A 15,967-nucleotide genomic window follows, 5' to 3' on the forward strand; every position below is an offset into this window, starting at 1 on the left:
CTCCCACATCCCTTGATCAGTGGTCTCCTCTTTTCCTCTCCCCTCATCATTTGGGGTGCAGCATTTCTTACTCTTTCTCCAGTCAAAGCACTGAGATTTGGGAAATGTTGTCAAGCTGCTGACAACAAGCCTCATTAACACAGGCAAAGTCTGTAGTCTGGGTTCCTCAATTTCCAATATAACATCTTTCCAGGGTGATATCCTGGTCTATATTTAACTTGTCTCTTCTCATCTCTCAGCCAAAGAAAAGCCTGTGGAGACATGCAGTAAAGGGAACGTTCACACTCCCAGGTGATGCCCCAAAGAAGGTAAATGTAAGGGCTATACTCCTCCAAGCTTGTCTCACAATCACAAACCTCTGTATAATCCTTGCTCGATACAGACTGCAAAGAAAATTCTCCATGTGAACATCCCATCTGCCATCCTCTTCTTTTTCATTAACAGTGTAGATGGATAGCAATGTTGGAAAGTTAATGTTTGTCATCCAGCCCTAAAATTAGCATCAGAGAACTAAGCTGATCTGCACACTCTTCCTTAGGCTTTTCTTTCAGGGTGTCTGGACCACCAGCTACAGGCAGGGGAGAAGTAGGAGCTCACCAAATGATGCTTAATTAAAGGCTTGCTCGTTTGAGCAGATTGGAACGTGATTGTTCTATGCTTTAATGGCCTTTTCTATCCCAGTATTAAGCTGACTAATACATTTTAAAGAGCCCCCGGATTCTGAAGAAGCAATAAAATTGCAGATAAAGGAGGTCTTAAAATATTTCTGCCTTCCTTGCTTTGGGTGTCAGAATTATTATTCTTTCTCAATTTGAACTAAGCTTTGTTTACAGAGGTAGAGCAATACTCAATACACTTCTGAAATGGAATGAGCTTGTTTCTCTGCAGTACAGGCCTGTCTCCTTCATTAGGAAGGGCAGTCAGAGACCACTGCTAATGTGGGAAGCCAGTGTTTCCAGACAACCACAGGATGGCATCCTCTCTTCATGCTGCTTCGGGAGAACCAGTCCTGTATGCAGCTGGCTTCCACGGAAAGATGATTTGAGGGCTAATCAGGCTGCATCACAGACTTAAAGGCTGGGGCTGCTCTGATAAGCAGTTTCTTTGCCTGCAGGAGCTGGCTGATCTGGTTTAAAGACTCGAGCTGCTTGGAGTTGTCCCATTAAGAGGGCTGGACTCTGCAAAATGCTGCTGCTGGGGAAAAGTAGCTGCTTCCTGAAGGCATCAGACTCTCAAGGGTGTAAGTCACCATTCACTGGGCTATGGGAAGAGGAGAAAATGGGAGTGTCTTACTGTACTGGGCACTTGGTTGGAAAGTAGCCATCGTACTTCAAGCTTTGTTGGCTGAGGAAATAGAGGAACGGTCACTGAGGATCCAGTTCTCCCCTCCTAATGGGACTTCAGAGATGACATGGGGCAATTTTGGCACCCTCTTAATCCCTGGGCTGTTCCAGGGAACAGTCAAAAATTGACATGAGCTTCCCCCCCCCCATCCACCTCCTCCTGCCAGTCCTTCCCCATTCCATGCCCAGTGCAGAACAGCTGCGAGGAGCTGCAGACACCACGAAATACTTGTCTGATAGAAATCAGCTGGGTTTCACCCCGTGTTACAGAGCCTTCACAAGGGAAAAAGAACCCTTCCCTGCAGCCTGAAATGCTGCTTTTCTTCTTCCTGGTAATTTCTGCCTTTGGGGAGAGGAACTTGACTGTGCTCATTAACAAGACGAGGCCAATAAACTTGATTAAGTTAAGCTGTTTCTTTAAGAAAACTTGGAGCTGCACAGCTGTCTGCAGGCAGAGAGGCACAGCACATCTGACCACTAAGCCCTCCCAGCGTCTTATCTAGGGCCAGGGAACAGATACAAGAACAATTTCCCCATGAAAATAAACACAACAGCAAGAGGCACGGCGTTTGTTTGCACTTTTAGAGTCATTTATATTTGTACAAAAAACAATAAGAATCTAGGAAAATGTATAGTTTTGTGGGTGGTTTTTTTTCCCCTCCTGTTGCATGGACTCGTTAGGAAAAGGCTGATATTGAAGTACAGTTGTGAGTTGGCAATGCAGGGGGAGTGCAGCCGTGTTTCCGTACCATGCTGCTTTTGCCTTCATGCTCAGCTGGCCGTCACCCCAATGATAACAGGCACATCTCTTTTGCTTTTGACTCGATGCAGTGGTTCAGTGCATGGTTTGGCCAGCAAGTACCTGTCTGGGGGATGGGTGTACGTGTGGCAAAGCTTAAAAGCTTTCTACCATTATACACCATTTCCTGTTTTGGAGGAGGAGGGAGTCGTTTATTTCAATGGTCACAAAGGAAAGTGGAAAATAAGGCACATGTGGGGGCAATTTAAAGCCCTTGAGTGGTGAGGAGCCTTCAGGCTGTCACCAGTGCAGCCAAATGGAGCCAAGCCCCGTGGTGTGATGTCAGCATCACCACCCTGCTGGAGTTGCACAAACCAGGATGGGTGGCACAAGGAGCTGCCATCAGCTGGTGGCTTTGCCAGGCAGAGAAATGAGGGTGATGGAGATAGAGAAGGAAATGAGTGCAGGGTGCAGTCCCAGATCCAGCTGTGCTGATGGCCATGCAGCAGCTGGCAGTGCTGTGTGCTTGTGGGTCTGTGCGTGCCCCCGATGTGTGGCCCGGGGAGGACTGTGCTGGGAAAGTGCTGCTCCAATAGCAATTCAGTGCACCAAGCCCTGTAACAGAGGGGCCTTTGGTCCTGCTCTTTAGTAGTCACTCAATAAATAACACTAACAGCCACAGCTAAGCCATGACACAGCGTCAGCTTACGTCTCCGCTCTTGCAGTAGCATAGAGGTGATGCAGCCTTTGCTGCAATATGGTGGGCTCTTTAAAAGCAAGTCTGTATAAAACAAGTCTTTTAAGGAACTTTTTAGGTGCCGGTGCAAAAGGGCTGGTCTTGCAACTTCCTGGCTCCTTCCTGCCTCTGGGCTGAGTGGCAGCATGGCCTTCTGCTTTGCTGCCTTACGTTGGGACTTGAGGTTTCTGAGGTTGGGCTGAGTGCATCCTGTGAAACTCATATTGCTTTTGGTTTGGGGGCAGGAGGGCCAGGATGTCTGCACTGCACTGTAATGCTGCACTTGGTTTGCCTTGCATCTCCAAGGTGAGAGTGAGCATGGCCCCATGGTGGCTCAGCAGGCCGTATGTCCTTTGCAGAGGGTTTCACCTTGGTGGGGGGCATAAACCCATGTCTACAAGCCTTGCTCTGTTCAGGTTCTCTCATACCCCACTAATGTGCTCAGCCTCTTTTCAAAGTCACCATAAAGTGGCAGCAGTATGAGCATCTCCTTGTAGCACAGCTGGAAGGACTGGAGACATCGGAGCTGGTCGCTAGATAGGCAGAGATGGCCTCTTGTCCAGCAAGAGCAGCTTGGGCTGAGCCGAGATCCACAGGTCCTCCTCATCCTTCTTCTTCTTCTTCTTCTTTTTCTTGTTCCTCTCTGCCTGCAGCTGCCCGTTGCTGCTGGGGCTGTCCCTCTTCCTGTTCTGTCTCCTCCAGTGGGAGAAGCAGCAGTGGCAGCAGATGAAGATGGATGCGATGAGGACGACGAAGGGCAGACCCAGCAGCACTGCGAGGCAGACGGTGTTGAAGACACCCTCTTTGTGCTTGGTGCGGACAAGTTCCAAGATGGAATTAAAGAACGAGCTGATCTTCTGCTCCATGCTGGCTCCTGGGCAGGATTCCTCTTTTATTATGGCTCCTCAGGATATGTTTGACTCCTGTGAGGAGTTAACGGGCTCCACGAGCAGCTCTGGGTGGTGCCTGCAGAGACAAGAAATGACTCAGATCAGGTGCCTGTGCCCTCAGTGTGTTTTTCTTTTCCTCAGAGCTGCCAGCACAGTCAAAGTCTCTGCAGGGCGAGAGGTCTGTGCCCACAGAGTCCAGCCAGAAATTACACTATGGAGCTGCACTCAGGTGGGTGAGAGCCTGCAGGACCCAAGCAGATCACTCGTGGCTCAGCGTGGGTGAACTTTGGTCCCCAAAAGCAGCCTCATGCCCCCAGGGGCTGTCTGCAGTGCCTGCGCTGAGAAGCCTCCATGACTCACCTGGGAATTGCTCCAACACTTGGGCAAGGCTGAGGAGCATTTTTGTGGCATGATGTGAGGTTTTTCCTCCCCCTCAAGGAGGGAGAGGTGCTGCTGAGCCCCAGGATTTTGGGGAAGCCCTCCTGCAATAGAGGAGGGCAGGATAAGGGAGCTGCTGCCTCTACTCCCAGCCTCCCTCTGGGGCCAGGCAGAGCTCCTGGAGGTTATGGGCAAAGAATCACTGAGTTATGGATCACAGCGATGGAAAGTCAGCAGGAGCAACATGAGGCTCAGAGAGCATGTTTCACCCTCATTTGCCATTTTACATCGGTGTCTCTTTGCTTTGCTTTTGCCTTTGGGAGTCCAGCCCCACAGCCTCTCAAGGGAATATTGAAAACCCTGTGATATACCAAAGGGGAAGCTGAGGCATCTGAACTGCTGGTTCTCCTCCTCTATGGAGCAGCATGAAGGGCCCCAAGCTGAAACCTCCATCTCTACAGTGCTGCCCTTCCCTGCTCTGAATTGCCTTTATCGCTGCATATCACCTGCTATCTCCAGATACCCCTGCACCAAGCGTTTGGGTTCCTGCAGCACTTTGGGTGCACTCACTCCCTGCCTATCTCCTAACCACCACCAAAGCTATCTGATCCAAAAGAGGAAACCATAAGAGCCTGACAGCCCGAAGCACAGCACCTGCAACCTGCCAAGAGGAAGCAGCACCGTGGTGGGCAGGCTCCAAATGGCAGCTCACAGACGAAAATCCTGTTGCTGCTCTACCCTCTACTTTGTGTGCAGTAAAAAGGGGATTTAAAGAGAGCTTTGTTCCCAGGAGGGGGTAAGAGAAAGTCCTTGGGTGCCCATGGTGCTTTCTGCTGCCCACTGCACTGCAAGCAAAGGGCACTGAGGAAAGCAGAGAGCACTTCATTGAGCTTTGTCCCAGATTTCCTCCTCTCCGAGGCCATTTTTAGTGCAGATGTCTTAAGGTTAAATGGCCGTACAAATAAACACAGCAGCTTTCCCTTGGCCTGAAGCAGGTTTGCCATTTATCCCTAAATATCCTGACAGCTCGCTATCCAGGCAGGAACACTGAGCTCCTACGATGCCCTTCATTCCAAAAAGCTTCTTAAAAAGCAAAAAGCGAAACAACGACGGCCTCAATTTCAGACAAAACAGGATGTTCAGTTTTACTCCTGCCCTGAGCCGCTTCATGTTTACTGCCTGTAAACTTCACGGGAGGGAAGGAGGGCTGGGACTTCCTTTTAAGCTCGTAATTAATTGTTTGCAGTGCAAAAACAAAAAGCAAGAAGGAAAGAAAGAAGAGCAGAGAGTCCTTTGAAATGTTTCCATTTGAAAATGGATCTGAATGAGGGGGAAAAAGCCTTTGTTGGCTGTTTAGTCTGCAGGGGGAGGCTGGCAGCAGGGACCCCTACCCTGCAGTGTGGGGCAGCAGAATCAAGGGGTGATGCATATCCTTGCAGAGCAGGGCAGGCAGAGGCACGGCACCCAGCACGGCACCCAGGCTGCCCTGTAGCACTGCTGCTTTTCAAACGCCTTTGCTTTTTGGTGCGTGCATCGCCTTTTGTGTTGTGGATGAAGAGATGCCTGTGCGCTACATGAAGGGGTTCTTCTGTTACTAAATAAACAAATAGGAGAGGGGAGAGCAGGAAAACGGGTGCCTTGTTGAGCCTGAGAGTGCTGGGGTTAGCTGAGGCCACCCATTGCTCGCTCAGCGCCTGCCTTCCTGCACGCAGCCCTTCCTTCTCACTGCTTTTTAGGAACGTGCCCTGTTTGGTGCTTCAGCAGCAGCAGCATCTCCCTTTGGAGGAGGATGGAGGGGCAGAGCCACGTCCAAGCTGTGATCCAGGATGGGTGTGAGCGCACACACGGAGCTGCCAGTGGGAGGTCGGTGCATTTCTGGGCCAAGAACCATCAACCAGGAGGCACTTGGAGACAGGGCAGTGTCTGGGAGGGCTGCTCAGCGCCTGTTAAATGCTCTCTTTGTGCTGGGGAAGTGCTGGCAGTGCATCAGGAGGAGGCTGACAGGAGAACTGGCTCAGGAGGTCCTGCAGTGGGGTTTGGAGCTGCTGTCTGTGCCTCTCCTGTTGGGGTTATTGAAGGTGGGTGCCCAGCACCGCATCCTTTAATCCACCTCGGCTAAAAGCAAACTGGTTTTAAGGGAAGGAGCATCTCCTGTGTTACAGAGGCAAACTGGGGGGCACAGGCCGGGCACAGGGAACCCAGCACACACAGCCTGGCAGTGCCAGCTTGCCCACATCCGTGGCACAGCAACCGCAGCCAGGCAAGGAGCTGCAGGGCCCCTGCAAACAAGGCCAAGGGCTGGGAGTCACCGTGCACACAACCAAGGTGCAGTGTGTCCCAGCTCCCCTGGAGCCTGCGAGCTCAGTGACGCATGCGGAACACAGCCAGTTTTCCCTGTTTGCACCTGCAGATTGGAAGGCAGCGGGGTGAAGCCTGAGCCGTCGCAGACCTAGAAGTGGTGAGGAGCAGCAGCAGCAGCAGCAGCAGCAGCAGCCCCGCCGTCAATCGCCCCGTTTATAGGCTGCAAAGCAAAACGTGAGCCGAGAGCCGCCGCACTGAGCAGAACTTCGCCCCGCGCCCCCAACACTCCGGCCAGGCGTGAGCGCTCCCGACGCGGCTGCTGCCAACGGGGTTAAAGTGAAAGCACGGGCTGAGCTGCACGAAGCACAGCACGGACCTCACCCTGCACTGCCACAGCGGCCACCAGACCCCCTCCGTGCCTCCACCAGTGTCACCGGGAGCCCTGCAAGCGCGGCTCCACCTGGCTCAGCCCTGGAGCCCAAGCGGGGGACGCGACGGCATCTCCTGCGTCCGTGCCACCGGCCGTTCCGAGGTGGCAGCCGCGGTCACCCCGAAGCCTCTCACCCCCATCCCGCTCCTGGGCTCCCCGCAGGCTGTTCCCGGAGGGGCTCCGCGTGTTGCCGGCCCGCACCTACCTCGTCCCGCCGCGCCGACGGAATGGGCCGCCCGCCCCGCAGCCTCCGCCCCCGGCCCGGCCCCAGCGGGGCTCACCCCGCTCCGCCCCGGTGCTGGAGGCGCGTCCGGGCCCTAGAGGAGGAGCTGAGGGGACGGGGCGGACGGCCCGAGGGGGCTGTGTTGTGTTAACAGTGCGGGGTACGGCGGGCAGGAAGAGGAGAGCGCTGCCTTTAGACGGGACGGGCTGTGGAGGAGGCGGCTTCACTGCAGGGCGCTGCTCGGAGGGTTCGGTGATTTCCAGGCGTGATTCCTGCTCGGTTTCGAACACCCCCAGCCGTCCCAGTTTAGGCGCTTAGACTTTCCTTCCCGTTTCTCTTCTATCTGCGCACGAGGTGTAACCGGGATCCATCGCAGCCCAGTGTCCGGCCGGGCATGCTGTGACTGCAAGAACACACAGCTAAGGCTGTCCTGGCCAGAGCAAGCGGAGCAAACCCCGTCCCTCTTTGATCCTCCTTAACTGGAAGTGGCCAATTTTAGCGGCCTCGGGGGGTGAGCATGGCCAGCTCACAGGTTTTGCCAGTGAAGGTTTGGGTTGGATATAAGGAACAATTTCTTCTCCGAAAGAGCAGTGATGCAGTGGCACAGCTGCCCAGGAAGGCGGTGGGATCCCTGTCCCTTGAGGTGCCATAAAACCGTGGAGGTGCCATAAGATGTGGTACTTAGGAACATGGTTTAGTGGGCAGTACTGGAGGTGGGTTGGCTTAGATGGTCTTTGAGGTCTTTTCCAGCCTGAATCGTTCTACAACTCACAGGGATATATGGATGCAACATTCTCAGCTCTGTCCGGCCTCATTTCCTCTTTCCAATGGTGGTCCATATCAGATGCATTACAAGAACACGAATCCCTCCTAACACATAACCCCGCAGCAAAGAGTCCCACAGCTTGGCTATGTACGGTGTTAAAAAATAACACTAAACACCCAAATATTGGGGTTTTGAACCTGTCACCTGTTAGTTTCATTCAGCCTCCCCAGTTCCCTATTAGTTCCTTATTAGTTCCCTATTAGTGAAGCTGTGGGGCTGCTCTGACTCAGCAAGCACGAGTGCTGGGGATGGGAGCAATGAGGGTGTGACAGTGACCACGCAGAGGGGATGTGATGGAGCTGGTGACTGATGGCTCTGCTCTTGGGCAAGATGTGGCCTCTGCTGCCTGCTTGTATGGAACTCTCTGGGTGCTTTGTTTTCCAGAAGCAGCACCAAGTCAAGAGGAAGCTGTGACTCAGAGGCCGATGAATCACTCCTGCTCCGGATTACACAGCTTTCTTTCCTCCTCCTGGGCCTCCAGCATGGACGGAGGAGCCCACAGAGACATTGGTGAGAATCCTTTTAAACCAGACCTGAATGTTTGGGAAACCCTGCAGTGACTGGTGGAAAAAACGCTGCTGTAACGCATCGGTGCTCCACAAGCAGGGCTCTGCATCCCATGGGACCCATGGGATCTGCCAGCACACGGCCTATTTTTAACCCAAAACACGCAATCCCTGGGGATGCTGTGTTTGGAACCCACATCCTTGCACCCTCAAACCCCCCCTCGCAGCCTCACTGCAGCAAAATTCCCCTGTTTCCCCCCTCCAGCACAGAGCAGAGCTGCTGCTGACGGGCACACCTTCCCCTTTGCTCTGTTTGCACACAGCGGCCCCGGCTCAAAGTAAGCAATGGAAAACTCTGCTCGCAGGGAAACATTCCTCTCATTTTTCCCTGATGCTTCTGCATTTTCCCTCCTTCTCCCCCCTCCCGGCTAAAAGAAAGGAGAAGAAAAAAAGGAAAAGGAGGCTGCAGTTTAAATGCTAAAAATAAAGCTGCCCGGTTGCTTGCTGGATAAAAATAGCTGCCCCTGGTATTTATTTGAGCAGCAGCAGTCGCCTTTCCGGCTTTGGAGCAGAGCTCAGGAGGAGGATGGGGCGGGCGATGCTTGGGGCCAGGTGGTGGGCACTGAGCTGCCTTGGGTTTGTCTTGAGGTCAGGCTTTCCTCACCCTGGGGGCAGTTCTCCAGGGGCAAAATGGCCCGCAGAGTGTTGGGTTCCATCTGTAGGCCAGGGAGCTGTGCCCCCAGAAGTGCCTGTGGCTCCATTCTGCACCTGCAGTGATGGGGATGCTGTGATGCTGCTCCTGTGCTGTGCAGGGCTGTCAGGCTGAGCACCCCCTATAAAAAGGAGGATTTGTTTGGGACACTCCAAACAATCGGTGGTTGCTTTGTGTGTGTGAGCAGGAGCTCCTTCCTGAGGAAATCCCATGGCAGCAGGAGGTGGGGAGAGCGGAACCACATACAGGAGCTGAGTGGGGAGCAGCCTGGGGATGAGGTGGTGCCCTAGCATGGAGATGGGGCAGTGGGGTACCCCTCATCCAGCACCAAAATGGGGTGTCCATCATCCTTCATGTTCATGGGGCTGAGCAATGCTGGGACATGGGACTTCCTACCCAAGGGCTGTATCCAACCTGGCTTGCTGTCTGTTGGGATTGTTCTCTGCAAAGCAGAGTCCCAGGGGTTAATGGCTTGGGGGGGAGGTGTGGTTGGGCTGCTTGGATTCTGTTGTGGTGGTGTGTTGTTTTTAATCTCATGCTGCTCTGAACACCTGGTTTCTGCCTGATGCTGAGAGCTGCCAAGATGGCTTTTTGGGGGGGTAAAAATGTGCTCCTAATGGTGGGAGCAGGGGCACAGCCCCATTGCACTCCATCCCTCTGCCACAGCTGAGCATTGGGCCCCACTCAGTGTCAGCACCCCAAACCTGAGCTCAACAGAGCAGCAGCAGGGCAGGGCAATGGCATTACTTTAACAAATAGCAGGCACCATTTTCTTCTTTCTTTCCTTTTTTAAATGAATACTTTTACTATCTCACATTAAACACCAGGCTTCAGAGCAGTGTAGGACCTCAGTGTAGGGCCTGATGCTGCCCCGCAGCTCTGCTGTATGGGGACTGTGCAGCTGGGGCAGGGGGGAAATGAAAGCAAGATGCAAATCGTTGGAGGGGGGAAAGAGGACAAGCAGCCAAAGGTCTCTCTCCTGTGGGTGTCTCACCTCTCCCTGACCCCCTCAAGGGATGGCAGGTGCCTTTCTTTGGTGATGCTCAAAGCTTTGCATGGTGCTGGGGTCGGTGGGAGGCAGGTGGGCGCAGCTTCAGTATTTCAGCCTCGATTGCTGTGTGTATCCTCTATGCTTTTGTCATGGAAAACTGCTGAAATGGGTTGGAAGTGGCACTGTGTGTATGTATAGGTGGGAAAGGGAACAGCCCATGGGCTGCCCTCACCTTGCTCCCAGTCCTGCAAAGGGGAAAAATGGATCGATGAAAATTAAAAGCTGTGCATTTGGATTTGATTAAAAGAGATATTCTTTAATGCCCTGCATAATTATGCGGTAATGCTTGTAGCTACAGGAGATAAAAAGGGGAACGAGGGTTTTAGATGGATGATGAGCACATTCAGGCTTACGAGGGGGAATAAAAAGCAAAAAACAAGCATTAGAAACAGCGCTGTAAGGAAATACCACATTCTGCAAAGCATCGAGTATGGGAGGGAGTTGGGCACCCTGAGCTCAGGAAGCTTGGCATTTTCTCTGCAGGGCTCTGAGTGCTTTCCTACCCTCTAAGCTGGAAGGCAGAGAAAGGGGGGTGGCAATGGGGTTTTGGGACGGGGGGTTAAAGCTGCTTCTGCTCAAGTGCCAGGCTTGAGACCAGTGCCTACAGGCTGGCCCAGAACCCTTCTGTGTGCCCTCCTGATGTTTGCTGGTGGGACAAAGTTCCCAAGCATCACTCATGCAAGAAAGGGACTTCGGTAAAAGGGCTCTGATGAAATATTTGGGTACAAAGTGCATATGGGATGGCGGGCAGCACAATGCTTGGCTGGAGCTCGATCCCAGGAGGAAAGGGGCTGCTGTGCTAAGTTATGCTTCTTGGAGAGGTTGGGAAGGGGACATTTTACCACGTGTGACCCTGTCTAGAATGTGCTGGACTTTGTATCATCACTGCTTGCAATGAGTGCATGAGCCATGCAAAACATGTGCTGTGCAGAGGCAGTGGGGTGATGGGCTGGGTAGGCACCGGTGGTGGGTGATGGGGTTGGTGTGGTGGGATTAATGACTGCCATGGGATGAAGGAGGAGCACGGGGCATTTGGGAAAGGGCTTATGGCAGCCTGGCCCCCTCCTCATCCAGTCTGAAATGCGTTGGAGGAGCACTGCCCTCACCTAGGGGTCATACATGGCACCCACAAGGTTGGGTGTCACCCACAGTGCCCATTTAGTGGGGCACCATGATGAAGGCTGGGATGTCCTCCACCTCATACATCTCCAGAAAACTTTGTGAGCCTCAGTGCAAATTGGAGCTGATGTTATTCATTGGCACAGGGGTCACTCAGTGCCAGTAGCTGAGCTCCAGGCTTTTCTGTCCTCTCCCCACAGCAGTGAGGCTGCAGACGTGCCCCATGCTCTGCAGTTCCCTTTTTTTCTCTCGAATTGGAGTAAGAAACAGAAACATAGAAAACACCTTAAAGCAAATTCCCCTTGTTTTGTCTCTCCAGCATTAAATTTAGCAGTCTGGCTTCTGCAGGGCTTTCTCATTCTGGCTGGCTGCACGGTGAACATGAGAATTTAAGATGTGAGATCTAAATAAAGCCTGCATATGGAATGAAGGGAGGCTTCCTGTACTCTCTGAGATTCCCACTTTTTCCTGGAGGTTTTGCTAAACCCGTGTTGTGTTTTGTTTAACCAGGAGCATGTTCTGCTTAGGAGGGTGATGATGGAGGGAGGCTGCTTTGCAATGGAGCTTCAGCCCTCGAATCACAGAATCATGAAACCATTCTGACTGCAGGAGACCTGTAAGATCCCCATGTCCAACCCCAACCCACCCCACCATGCCCACATCCCTCAGTGCCACATCTCTGTAGTCCAGAGCACCTCCAGGGATGGTGACCCCTGTGGCAGCCTGTGCCAATGCATCACCACTTCTTTGGATGGGTTTTTCCTAATATCCAACCTGAACCTTCTCTGGAACAACAACATAAGGCCATCACCTCTCATTCCTTCCCTTTTTCTTCCCAGACTGGCACACAGCTGACTCGTTTGGTATCTTTTATTAATGTATAGAAAATGCATTAAAAAAAGGAACTATACATAGCCTAAGAGCGGTCAAGACTAAAAATACTAGTTAACAATGGTTAACAAGCGTCGATCCCATTCTCCCAGCTACGTTTTCATTATGGGGTGGGGAAGGGTTGTTTAATATATTATTTATTTATATTATTTATCTTCTCTCTTTATGCATTTATCTGCTTTCATCTTCCCCTCATTTGGCTGCACTGGGCTGTGTTTGGTTCATCAAAATCTCTCCAAAGGGTTTTGTTGCCTCTGTTCTTCTGTCGCCTTTCTGTGTTGTTTGGTTTTTAGTTTCTGAAGGAATAAACACAATTGCAGTGTAACGCCTGTACACGAGGAGCTGCTTTTTGCTTGGTTGGTTCTTTCCCATGTCACCATCCCTCTGGCAAACCTCTGACACCTGCAGAGCTCTGGGCTGAGCAGGGAGATGCCACCCATCCATGTGGGCTTGGTTGGGTTTGGTGGCCCAACTACAGGTGGTTGGTTGGTAGAAATGGGGCTGGGCTTGGTCCTGGAGCAAAGCCTTTGGTCAGGATGGGGGATGAAAGGCTACTGGGTGTTGCTTGGAGGTGTGTGGTCACCCCAGGGTGTGATGTGCTGGGGTCAGGAAAAAGGGAACCTGGCTGGTGTGGAGGTGAGGTGCTGGGAAGGTGCTGGGGCTCCTGCAGGCTGCCTGAAGCTCTGCCTCACATGGTGTAAATATCACATTGGGAAGGAGCTGAGAGTGCATTTAGGCTTGCACTGTGCTTTATGATGCACACAATAAAGCAGCACAAAGAGGAGGAGCAGAGGTGGAGGCTTCTCCCCAGTCTTTGTGCAGCTCTGATACTCTTGCAGCATCCTCCTGCCAAAGCCCAGCTGTCTTTGGGGAAGCCTCCACTCCACTATTCCTCTGTAAATGCTGCCCTAGGGGTCACTTCTCTGAATGCAGATCTTCCTTTCAGGCCTTCTTTTCTTTGGTCATACAGCAAAGCAGTGTGTGGTGGAAAAGATGTCAGGTGGGAACAGAAACAGAGGGATAACCACATTGGGAAAGAGCTGAGAGGGTCCCTTGGTGTTTCCTTCTGGTGTTTTGGGTTTAGAAACAAGAGGTGGCTTTGGAAGGCTGTGGAGGTGCTGGGGGCATGTGGTTTTCTGCAGGGTGAAGGACTGATGTGCTGCTGGTGCTGTGGGCTTCAGGATGTGACACCAGCAGTGCTCAGGCAAAGGGGCCCTTACCCATCTGGACGGTGATGGAAGGAAGCAGAGCAGGTGATGCTGGAAGGAGAACTGGGAAGAAGCCAGGCTTTCTGGCTTGTAACATCCCTTTTGTTTCAATGAAAGAACTTGTTTTGTTTCACTGGAAGGTTGACTATTGTCCCCAGGGGTGTCCTTCAGACTTGATGACAGAGCTGTGTTGGCCAGGCCTTCCTGTCCCAGCTGCAGGACCACAGGATGATGGATGTGAGCAGAGAGGGAGGGATGCATGTCAGAACATCTACTGGGAGAATAACCAGCTTCTTTGAGGATCTTCTTTGGAGCCTCACGGAAAAGCAAGGTTTTTTTTTGTTTGCTTCAGTTTGTTTTGTGCTTACAAAACCAGGTTTCTTGCCTTCCTCCTGATAGCCAGGGCTGAGTTACCATTTTTTTTTTCACTGCCATCTCTTTGTTACACTTGGGTGGAAAAGCAAACAGCTCCATCCAGAACAGGAGATGAATATCATCCACCACCAACCTCTGCTCATAGCTGTGAGTGCTGTACTATAGCACTTTATTTAGGGCACTTCTTACCTATAAACTCTCAGTGGTGGGGAAAATGTTACTGTGCTGCTCTAGCGGGAGGCCTCCTCAGTTTTAATCAGTTCTACTTGCTGCTACTGGGGATATTTAATGGGGCAGGCTGCGTGGGTGGATTGAGATACTGCCATCAGTGATGCTGCAGAGATCTCAACATGTACAGCCTCCTGCCTGGCCTGTGCCCCGGCTGTTGGACTCACTTAGTGAGAACTGATTAAAATCTGATTTGTGACAGCAGGATGCGAGCTGCCCACCTTGGGGCTGGACCCCATGTCTAATCCTGACCTCGGGGCCAGCTGAGGTTGTGTGCCCAGCATGGACAAAGGGGCTGGGTTCTTGCTTAATGCCCTCCTTCAGCTCTGCAGGGTGGTGAGTAACGTCAGCAAATCAAGGAGCGTGACCACGAAAGAGACACTGGCCTGAATTATAAGCTACTGTAAGGATGCCTTTATGTTGCCATCTGGAAGATGTTTCCTGAGACAAAGCAGCTTCAGTATGGTAAAATCAAAATGCAGTGTTTAGCATTTGTAATTCTGCCTTGGCTGTGCATCCAGTGATGGGCTGCATTGTCCTGGGACACGTGGGTGACAAAGCACAGCATTGAGCAGAACCTCTGCGGAGTGGTGGGTCCATGGTGGTGACCTCTGGGGCTCTGTGCAGGTGGCAGCAATGACAACAAAGGCTTCCTGAGGTGTCCATCTTCCTTAGAATGAGAGAGATTAAGGATGCAAAGAGTGAATATGTCTATTCTTTCAAGGGTCTCCAGGTGCTCCAAAATCTAAATGGGCCAAGCCTTCTTTTGAGGAGGGAAGCAGTTATTTCCCATGAGAAAGATGGTGATACCAAGGCACTGAGATTTGGGTCCCCCTTGTGATGGAAGCATGGAGGGATGGTGTAGAGGCAAGGCAATGGGCCTTTCTCAGCGTGCACTTGTCTTCCCTTTGTTGTGTGCAGGTCCCTGGACATGGCATGACACAACTGCTGGCTTCAGGCTGAGCTCTGGCTGTGTGATGGCTTTTTTGGTTGTTGGTCCTTCTCTGTGGCTCTTTGGTTTGGGACCAGCGACCTCTGTGAATGACATCATGGTGGCATAAAGAAGTAGCAGAAGAAACAGACCTTAATGATGATTTCAAGACTGAAAGAAATGATCTTTTTTTCCCCCTCAATCTATCACCTTCTATTTTTCTCTCAGGCTCAGTGTAACCCAAACACACTGCTGTGGACTTGAAGTGTGATAGTTTGCTTGCAGAGGGATGGTGTCATTGGGGGCTCAGGGCCTCCCTGCTGAGAAAGGACAGGGATGGGGACGAGGCCAGGTGTCCCTGGCTGTGCCTTGGGCTAGAAATGATGGCACGAAGGTCCCTGCTGGGAAGGCTTCTGCCACCAACCCTGTAACAAAAGTGTTGGAGGGGGTTTGCTGGGGATTTCTAGGTCTTTTAACAAAAATATCAAAAAATCTGTCTGTCTCTCTCCTTCTTTTCATGTTAAGGGCCAGAGTATGGGTGCAGGGAGTCTGGAAATTTGGTATTTCTCTGGGACAGATGCAAAGCAATGAGGTCTTTCTTTCCCCCCACAGCCTTTGCTTGTGCTGTGGTTCCCTCCAGGACTCATGAGGGGCAGGTTGCTATCTCAGAGGAGGGGTATTTTTGTTGTTTTTTTTCCCCTTTTCATTTTATAAAATACAAACAAATGACAGAAAAGGTCAGGTGGCGGGAGGGGAGTTCTGCTGGCTCAGAGCTGTAGGGACCGTCGCTTCCTCCCAGTGATGTTACGGTGGTTGTAAGGTCGCATTTTCATTTCCACGAAGGGGATGGAGAACTCGTGGCCTTTCCAATGATACCAGTTAATTCCCTGGATGGAGAAAGAGGTAAAGGGTGAAGGGTTAAGGTTTGGTGTAAAGAAAGGCACACACACAAAATGAAAGTGTGAGAGGAAGGAAACAAGCTTGGTTGCATAGAGAAACCAGAGGGAAAAGCCTGCTACAGGAAGAGCAAGAAACTCTTCTGCTGAACTGTCTTGCTTGTTTTTTCCCACTGCCCAAAGG

The 15,967-nt window shown here is 51.9% G+C and overlaps 2 protein-coding genes across 7 annotated transcripts in view; both read right to left on the reverse strand.

The window, feature by feature from the left end:
* Positions 1-1,911: 1,911 nt before the first annotated feature.
* KIAA0040 (KIAA0040 ortholog) lies at positions 1,912-7,094 on the reverse strand. 4 transcript variants are annotated; one of them, XM_015869575.2, is made up of 2 exons: positions 7,023-7,094; positions 1,912-3,784 (listed from the first exon to the last, which is right to left on the reverse strand). In XM_015869575.2, exon 2 carries the CDS (start codon positions 3,682-3,684, stop codon positions 3,352-3,354), a length of 333 nt encoding a protein of 110 aa, XP_015725061.1. In that variant the 5' UTR covers positions 3,685-3,784; positions 7,023-7,094; the 3' UTR covers positions 1,912-3,351. The 4 variants fall into 4 exon arrangements, with proteins under 4 accessions (XP_015725061.1, XP_015725063.1, XP_015725062.1 ...); XM_015869577.2 differs by lacking the exon at positions 7,023-7,094 and adding an exon at positions 6,952-6,974; XM_015869576.2 differs by lacking the exon at positions 7,023-7,094 and adding an exon at positions 6,764-6,916.
* Positions 7,095-12,109: 5,015 nt separating this feature from the next.
* Positions 12,110-15,967, reverse strand: part of TNR (tenascin R) — a 47,627-nt gene continuing 43,769 nt past the window's right edge. For all 3 annotated transcript variants that reach the window (XM_032446232.1, XM_032446231.1, XM_015869798.2), the window contains one exon: positions 12,110-15,774. In XM_032446232.1, coding sequence (XP_032302123.1) covers positions 15,655-15,774 — 120 coding nt within the window. In that variant the 3' untranslated portion in view covers positions 12,110-15,654. The remainder of the gene's footprint in view (positions 15,775-15,967) is intronic.

Source organism: Coturnix japonica, chromosome 8 (assembly GCF_001577835.2).
Source record: "Coturnix japonica isolate 7356 chromosome 8, Coturnix japonica 2.1, whole genome shotgun sequence".
Lineage (NCBI taxonomy): Eukaryota > Metazoa > Chordata > Aves > Galliformes > Phasianidae > Coturnix > Coturnix japonica.

What these genes read in the sequence shown, in the direction of transcription:
- KIAA0040 (XM_015869575.2), bottom strand. Translation starts at nt 3,684, where the DNA reads ATGGAGCAGAAGATCAGCTCGTTCTTTAATTCCATCTTGGAACTTGTC.